General features: G+C 43.7%; 1 protein-coding gene across 1 annotated transcript in view; it reads right to left on the bottom strand.

Annotated features, from left to right (window-relative positions):
• Positions 1-7,996, bottom strand: part of Il1rl2 (interleukin 1 receptor like 2) — a 30,009-nt gene extending 22,013 nt beyond the window's left edge. Inside the window, exons 1-4 of the mRNA XM_005359987.3 lie at positions 7,981-7,996; positions 7,267-7,336; positions 6,256-6,490; positions 5,004-5,199 (exon numbers count right to left, since the gene is read on the bottom strand). Of these exons, the coding sequence (XP_005360044.1) occupies positions 5,004-5,199; positions 6,256-6,490; positions 7,267-7,324 (489 nt within the window). The 5' untranslated portion in view covers positions 7,325-7,336; positions 7,981-7,996. The remainder of the gene's footprint in view (positions 1-5,003; positions 5,200-6,255; positions 6,491-7,266; positions 7,337-7,980) is intronic.
• Positions 7,997-9,248: the final 1,252 nt, after the last annotated feature.

Genomic DNA, 9,248 nt, shown 5'->3' with positions numbered 1-9,248 from the left:
GAGAGAGAGAGAGAGAGAGAGAGAGAGAGAGAGAGAGAGATCTTCCTTGTGCTGCTGTCCACCTTGTTTTTGGAGACAGTCACTGACTTAACTGGCTAGCCAACAAACCCCAGGAATCTACCAGTCTCTGGTACAGCACCAACTCCAGCTTTTTTACATGTGTTTATGAGGATCAAACCAAGAGCCTCATGTTTTTAAGATAAACATCTTACCCCAAACCTGACTTCATCAAGTTAATCACCTTCACCTCATGAACCCACTTCCGGACTCTTGTCCAGGCCTGTTCCTCTTCCTTTGAGAAGCCCACTCCACAGAAGGGTTGTTGTCTAATTGGGTCCATTCTTTTATTCAGATATTTGAGTTTCTATCTTTGCCAGCACTGTGAGAGATTTCAGCCATGGGGGAGTTAGACACAGCTACATTCCTCATGAAGCTCACAGTCTAACAGATAAAATAGATAAAATCCTAGTTCAATAAAAATGTAAGCAACTTGGTGTTACATTCTCTCCAGACTTAACCAGGCACAGATGAGTCCGTCCTTATTCTCCACCCAACAAGGAAAATGAATCTACTTTGCATCTAAAATTCAATAAATAATGTCAGAATAAGCATACGCTTATTTACAATGTGCAACATCTCTTCCTAGATTTCTTACATTGCTCCAATAGATACTCTGTAAGGAAATTCCAGTTGTCATTTGACAATTGTTCACAGATAGATGGGAGCAACTATTAGGGACTGGATAAATAAAAGCAACGGCCCCTCATAATACAATTGGTACCTTGAAACAAACGGCATTCGAATGAGTGTTGGGGGATGCTGGGTGTTTTCATAGTTAATAATATCCTATAAAATGGGGCCAGGGAATAAGACACCCACATTTAAATGATCCCATAGAGCTTAGATTATTGATAACCTACATCTATTAGATACATTAAAGCTAACCTCAGAAGCACTGAAATGTATCAGTGTTATACTAATGAAAAAAATTTAACAATTACCCGTGGATTAATTTGACCAAGAACAAACTCAAGTTTGAATTCTCCTCTTCTCTCCCTGTGTCTTCTGCCTGTAGGTTGTGGTTTGGGGCTTGTCTTTAGTTTGCTGTTATGTGAATTTTGTGGTCTACTTTTTCAGAGTACCGAGTCACAAATTTTGAATGCTTGGACTTCAAAAATCTCTTTCCTGTGTAGACTTAGCTGGAGAGTCCCCGACTAGGCACAATCTGCGCTGGGCTTCATGGTTGAGCACTCTGCCTTCTGAGTCGTTCTTTCTCCATCATTTACATTAACCCTAAACCTGGCTGTGTGAGGGTCCTCTTGCCCCCTTACAGTGACTAACAGTGCCTTTTCCCCAGTTTCCTAAAGTATGCAGACCTTCTTCTGGTTTAATTTTTTTTTTAATTTCAGGGGGGATATCTCACTATTAAGATTTAAAGTATAAATAATAACAATAGCAGCTATCTATTGTTTTCCAGTTAGATTGTTATGGAAACACATTATTATAAAAATGTATCTTGTATTCTAAGAGACGGGAACTTTTTTGAAGCATACAGCCAAGGTACTAACACACCTTAAGATCTCTTAAGTGTTAACCTGATGCCTTGCTGTGTCTTCGGCCTGTTTGCTTAACCTACCTTTAAAACAATGTAACAATCAATCTTACCTGCCTTGGTTTTCCCATGTATCAGCTTTTACAAAATAAGCTGATGCATAGTTGTAATTTCAAATTATGTGCTCTTCCACACCCCTGACCCAGAGAGGAATGCATGCATGTATGCATGTCATTGGTAGCAAATGCTGGAAGTGTGTAAAGAGGTCTTATACAATAAATACTTAGCATAAACACTGGAAGCAGCACGCAGCAGGCACAAGTTGATAATGGAATGAATGCCCCAGTGCTGAGTCCTCTGGGGTGAGCTGGAGTCAGTGACCTAATCCCTTGTAAAACTGATAAGGATTCTTGTTAAGTATCCATCCCTCCTTTCCCACATGTTCAATCAATACAGAGTAAGGGCCTTTGTTGGAGACAGAAAGACATCAACCAGGCATAGATAGGCACAGACACAAGGACAGATTCAGACTCAACAACAAACAGACTAATGACAACACCAAAACCACAAAGACAGACAGAAGGCACAGGGAGAAAAGAGAATTCAAACTTGGATTTGCTCTTGGTCACACTAATCCATTGGTAAGGTGCTGAATTTTCCCTCCCTTATGTGACACCAACACATCTTACCACCTCCAAGGACATCTTTAATGCCTTTAACTCATGCAGGTTGTAAATAATCTAAGCTCTAAGGGGTCATGTAAATGGAGAAGACCTATCTAGTCATACTTTATAGGATAATGTTAACTATGAGAATACAAAAATTGACCAACATGCATGCAAATGCACTTTCTACTCCTGGCTCAGCAAGTGCAATACTTCACAGATGCCAAGTGTCCCATAATAGTCTAACTAATATGCTCTGAATATAAAAGTCTGCTAAAGACAAAATCGGTGAGAGGGGTAGGAATCTGATCACCGAAAGTGATGGCAAAAGAAAGACTAGCTGAAATGCTGCTGGCAAGAGAAGAAGACGGTAACATCGGTTTCTGAGGGTTCCAATGAGCCATTCCTGAAGACCAGGAAGCTGTTAGAATACTGTTGCCAAAGCAAGGCAGAAATACATGACAGCAAGAAGAAAGCAAAAGCCTACAGTAATGCAGTTTAAATTTGAAACAGGGAAGTTCCATGGCCTGCACTTGATCTGAATGAAGAGATGTGGAAAACATGAAAGAAAACCAGTAATAAAATTACCAGACAGAGACTTCAGAGTAGAGGTATTTAATTTGACTGATCTAACGGCAGCATTGAGAAGCTTAGCCACGTACGAAAAAGGGCAAATACAGATCACAGAGTTGGGGCTGCGTAGCTGGATCAGTAGTTAGAGCGCTAGCTATGTAAGCTTGAGAGCCAGAATTTGAATCTACAGAAAACCATCTACATGCCAGGTGGGTGTGGCCACCGTGGCCTGTCATTCCAGACAGGGAATCTTTCCCAGGCAGCACACTAGCAAGGTTCGCCACACAGGTTAAGTGCTGGGTTTGATTAAAAGACCCTCCCTCATTGACTAGCGTAGAAGAGCGGAGGAGGATGCATCTTGACACCAACACCCTGCACACAATTGCATGCCTGCCCATGTGCACCCACACACATGCAAAGTGGAAAAAGAAAAGCATTGCATAGGGAATTGAAAATGACAATAGCTACGCTGAAGCGAGCTGGTGAGGTCAATGGAAGGTTTCACACAGCTGAGAGTAAATGGAGCGTTCTAGGGAGCACGCCAGGAAGACTTGCCCACGGAGGCACGTTCACACAAAGCAACTGAGAACGAGAAAATGCACGTGAGATGTAGAAAACACATTAAAACAAAAGAATCAAATATACATCTAGTTAGAGTCCCAAAGAAGACAGACAGAAAGTAAGTTAAGAGACTACTGAAGGAACTAGTAACTAAGAAACGACGGAGGAAATGCATAATAACTATAATTTCAAAAGGCACGTGCTGAAGAGATGAGCAATCTCTGTCTCAGCTCCCCAGAGTCGCACTATTAAACTCCCAAATCAAGGAGAATATTTCCAAGGAACTCAGAGATTGAGGCCTATCACTTATAAAAGGACTGAAAGACAAGAATAAAAAAAGTGACCCTGTCCACGGAGTGTGAAAAATACTGTATTCAAAAACCATTGAATAAAATGTTCAAACTGCAGAGTGAAAATAAATGCCAATCCATGAAGAATATAATAATAATAATAAAAGAACATTTTCAGAAAATGAGATAACTCACACTAAGAAAATTCATGAGATGTTAGTTGGATACTTATATATATATATATTATAAATAATTATTCTAGGGGTTGGAGACACAGCTCTGTGTAAGGGTTAAGACCCCCTGTTGCTGTTTCGGGAGACCTGGTTCAGTTCCCAGCTCCTGCAGGTGACTACACACATCATTTGTAGCTGCAGTTCCAGAGGAACTAATGCCCTCTCCTGGTCTCCATGGTCACTGTAGGTGGTATATATACATACAGTCACGTTCCACACGAGGAGGTAAAGAGCCTAGGTGAATTTAAAGCATGACAGAGAAGACACACAAAAGGCCAAGGAGGGCTTTCTGAAAGGACAAACGGCTCTGCTTTGAGAGACAAACCTCAATGTGTAAAGGTGGTTGGACCTGGTTAAGGAGAGAAAGGATAAGAGTGAGATTAGACCCTGGAGTGAGAACTAAAATATCTCCACCACTGAAGCAGACAACAGAGGAAAGAGATAACTAATTTGCCAATATTGATGAGACCTTCAATAAAATATGCTGTTCCCTTAAAAAAAAAAAAAAACAAAAACAAAATCCAGAAAAGAGAAAAATAAGATGTTTGAATAATCCTGTCACCACAGAACAAGCGATAGGAGGGGATCAACAGATGAAAACTCATAAAGGAAGCTCAGGACCCAAGTGGCTGGACTGGGGACTAACTAAGACGCAAGCAAAGGGACCTGAGCTCCAGTGTCAAACTGTAGCTCATCTGTCAAGACAAAGCCAAGGTTGGAGTGAGAGCAAGATGAAGATGCGCATGAGAAACATCACATTTCAATGGGGAACGGCTAAGATATAACTGCTAACTTCCAAACACAGCATTATACAAGGCTATGACAGGCACTGACAGTGGTAGCCAGCTTCCGAGGCCTTGTGTGGTCAGTAACACAGAGCAGGGATGGCGGGAGTGTTCCTTAGGTGTGATTTCATATAATTCATAATTTTCAAAGCACCGGGACATCAGAGTCATTCAAACAAACCAAGGTGCATGAAAAAAAGATAGCAAGAAGAGCCTGAAAAAAATGGATAATTGGGGATACAGAGAAGCTAGAACAGCATTACAAAACAATAACAACCATAAGTTTAAAATAATTATCAGGGTTTTTTTTTTTGCTGTTGTTCTTTGGTTTGTTTGTTTTTTACCTTATACCACTTTATTGAATCCAAAACACAACTGTCTGGGAAGTCGAGATAGCACGTCAGACTGCCCGATTTTCCCATGGGTAAGAATTGTTGATATTCATTCGGCGGACTTATCCGACTCTCCGTAGAAGAATCGCACCAATGTTTTCTAAAAACGGTTACGTTTACAGCTATTCGGTAACAGCTGTGGCCATCCCTATAAGAAAATAGCAGGTTGAATCCAAAGAATTCTTAGGCAATCTCAGTATTCAAGAAGTCATTTTCATATTTTTTCTAATTATTTTCTAGACATCGTATGAAATAACAATAGCCCACAAGCCATGCGTTACCCGAGGATAAAGGGTGTTTGTGCGGTACCGACAGTGGCGTCACATTCAGCGTGGCCCAGGAGGGGCCAGTGAACACCATGGGTCTCTGGCACCGTTTCTTTGAAAAGACTTAGACAATGTTCACACTGCATGCCCTCAGTGCAGCCCCCAAAGTCACCTACACTCACGAAGAAGCATCTGATAAATCAGAGGAATGATGAGATATAAAATGGCCGTCTGTGGTCCTTAAAAATGACAACGGTGTGGACATCAGATTAACGGAGATTAAAGGCGTATGTATGGAGCATGCCCAATCTATAGGCAGGAAACCCAAGGTTTGGAGAGACCGCTTAGTTTTTTTTGTGGTCAAGCAAGCTATCATGGGAGTCACAGAATTAGACCTCTCTGGCCAAATGTGGTTTACAGGTGGGTTTCACTGACATCTCCCAGGCTTTCTGCCTTTTGAATGCCAGCTTTAAGCAGGTTCCTTACAAAAAGTTTTTGAAGGGGGTGCGTTGTGATCTGGATCTGCCAGTTGTCCTAAAACATCCGGCATTCTGGGGCAATGCAGCGATAGTATTGATAAAAACGCACATTATAAACGGGGCTGGCTTGAAACATCATTTCTATGAATTGATGCAACTTGCGCTCCAAAACTGATCCATAAATCTGTTCTGCTTTCAAATGTGCTTGCTGGGAGTTGGAAGTCATCCTGCATTTTTGCCTCAATGTACTTTGCCTAGATACATATTTGTGTGGGTTGTGGTGGCTCGTATCTGTCATTTTAATTCTTTTAGGGGCTTAGGTAAGTTGAAAACTGGTCTAGGCTATCTAACATGTCTCAAAAACAAAGGTTAATGATACCCACTTTCTTAACGGATGGAATGGAAATGGAGAGAGAAGCTTGTGAATTGAATTGGTTCTCCTTTCGATGAGGGACTCACCGGATAACACACTGGTAGATGCCCGAGTCCCCCTCTTCCAAGGGAAGGAACAAGATCCAGGTCCGGTCCTGGTGATTCCTAAGCTGTCTGTTTTTGGATACTGGGCTTTGGTTGGGTACTTTGTGCCATGTCACATTGACTGCTCCATTTGTTACTGAAGGGTATGTACAATTGATAGCAAAAGGCCGCCCCTCAGAAATGACCTCAGGATGCATATCCGCATCCTTGCACGTGCCTAGGGAAAGAAAGGAATGCGGAAGAAATACCATAAAAGAAAACTGGTGTCGTGATTCATTTTAGAAAACATCTTGTTCTGGGTAATGTGAATTTTCATTTGGGAGTTTCCCAAAACTAACTCAGATGTTTAGAAGCAGATTGTTAAGGCCTTCAAATGTACCACGAAGACAGGCCTTCCACAAGCCCCTCCACAAAACCACGGCTTTTCTTTGCCTTTATTCTTCCACCCTTGGTTATCCATCCTCCTCCCTAAAGCACCAGCCCCCTCCCCACCGGTCATTTTTTCTTCCTGTACTTTCTTTCAGTCTGTTACTGACTTGAATAAGTGCCATCCTCATCCCACAGAGGATGGTTTTAAAGACACCTTTCTTTTAAAGCCCATTTCTACCTAGTTAGTTTTTCTTAGATATTTGTTCTGTCTCTGGTAACTTTTTACTATAAAATAACCCTCTATATGAAATAGACGCCACTAGTAATCCACCCTCGTAAGCATTGGAATTGGCTCCACAAGTATTTGCGGACTTCTCCATATCACCTAAGTTAGTCCAAGGTTCCAAGGTGACATTTGGGATTGAGCCTCCAAGAACTTGGAAATGAACTTTTTCTACCCGATTTTTTGGACTCTTCCTACCAGATTATCTGGGGGGAAGAGTGATTAGCAAGGCTGGGGCTTAGCTGATGCCCTGAAGGTAGGTCAGAGGCCTGGAGACAGTGACAAAGAATGTTGCCCACAAGTTGACAGGCCTCTGGGACCCGAGGACTCACAGAACGTACCTGCTTTCACAAAAAGGGGAAGCGCGAGAGACACCCCACAGAGCATCAAGGACAGCATTCCCGTTTGAGGCTACAGGGGGAAAAGAAGATGAGGGAGAAATAAGGGGTGCAGCTGAGCTGGGCGCACCTTCCCGCAAACATCAAAGCTTAGATTTCTGAGAACCCAGCCCTCCAGGCGGGCCTGTCCCCACCCTCATTCCATAGCACTTTTCTGTGCCAGCTTTCAGAATTCAGGAAACTCAGACTGGCCTGTGGAGGCAACTGGTGGGAGATTTAGTGGCATCGTTCTGCCACTTAAGCCATCCCACGGCACCGAGAGCAAGCTGTGGACCCGCCCAGCGTAAGCCTGAGATCCGCCTGTGTCCGCTGAGCTTTCCGGAAACCCCGGAGTCCCAGAGACCAGTGATCGCAGGTCCATCTGGGCAGGGCGGGTAGGAAGTGGAGAGAATGACCCAAGCCTGAAGACCCTAGTCCACGTTCAGTCCCCTGGGCGGGGACAGTCGCCAAATCGCCCCAATAGGATCGCGGGCTCTGCCCCAAGAGGCGTGCGGGAGGGGGTGAGGGGGAGGGTAGGGCACTCCACCTGCCTATGGGGTCGCAGAGCGCAGGGCCTCTTGGAGCAGAGTGGGAACCCCTCCAGGGACCCGATCGTGGTCTGTCGCCATATTCCGCAGCCCCGGCATCACCTCTTCGCCTCGGGCGGAGCAGACTCACCTTTCCGAAGTGGAGCAGGACAGAAAGAACTCAGCCCTAGAGAGATGTTCAGTCGTTTTATTGCCTGATTCCAAGCTAACACGTTCATCTATCAGGAATGTTGGCTTAAATCTGCTCCAGATGGTCGCTAGAAAGAAAAAAGAAAATAAAGAAAAGCTTTTCTTTCCAACCCCATTGGAGTGGTTCTCACATGCGCAGCACTGCCCTAATAAGGACTATCCCAGAAGTAGAAGCCGTTCCACATGGCTTCTGTGGAATGGCATGAACCCTCTGACGTCGTGCTAGAAGTTCTGTAAAGCAGACTTCCCACAGGTTGAGAACTGCTCCTGTCTAAACTCGCCTTAAAGCGCTGCTCACCGGCACCTGTTGTCCCAAGGCACTAGGGACACCCCCCAACACACACACACACACACACACACACACACACACACACACACACACACGGCACTGATAAGAGGAAAAAGACAGCAAATGCAATCAGCCCACCAGCTTCTTAGTCGGGCATTCTTAAGTGGTCTTTGTGGAGTTAGGGACAGTGGGACACTCAAAAAAAAATCACAAAGTCAGTGTTTTCTGTGAGCTGTCCCAAGCTCATAGAGTTAAGGTGAGCAGGTGCCAAGCCCCGTGCCTTGCCAGAAGCACCACCCGAGACTTACGTTTCAGGGATGATCTCCGTGTCTACCAAGTTTGTTTGTTTGTTTGTTTGTTTAAAATCAACATCTGGACTTGGAATACAGAATAGCAGTGAGGATTGTGTGTTTTTCCATAAACAACATGGTGTTAAGCAAAATAAGAAACGGAAGAAATAGGTGCTACAACTTCAGCCAATATGGAAGTTACACAAAAAGAACGTGACTTCTGGGTAGACGGGAGGAGCCAGTAAGAGGAGGCCGGATTTCATCAGTGCGAGCCGAATCCCAGTAATGTAAACAATTAACACAGAACTGATGAAAACTTTAAAAATGAAAATGTGAAACTATAACACGTTTGCTTGCAGAATCTCCCAGAGAAACAGGAAGGAAGTGAACGTGTGCTTGCTGAGGTCCAAAGGCTTTGGCTTTGTTTGTGACAGCTAGAAGAAACCCTGCTTTAGTAGAAACTGGCCAAATTCAGTTTCTTCTCTTGTCCTCTCTGCTTTTCACTGTCATGGCTTTCCGTTTAAGTATGCGCCACACAGTTGTTATGCGTGACATAATTCCAAACAAGTCATGTCATGTAAGCAACAGACGAGGAAGGAATCTTCTCCCGGTTTCTTGTGACTGTCGACC

Source organism: Microtus ochrogaster, linkage group LG2 (assembly GCF_000317375.1).
Source record: "Microtus ochrogaster isolate Prairie Vole_2 linkage group LG2, MicOch1.0, whole genome shotgun sequence".
NCBI lineage: Eukaryota > Metazoa > Chordata > Mammalia > Rodentia > Cricetidae > Microtus > Microtus ochrogaster.
The sequence above is the reverse complement of the archived record's forward strand: the minus strand, read 5'-3'. Positions and strand labels throughout refer to the sequence as shown.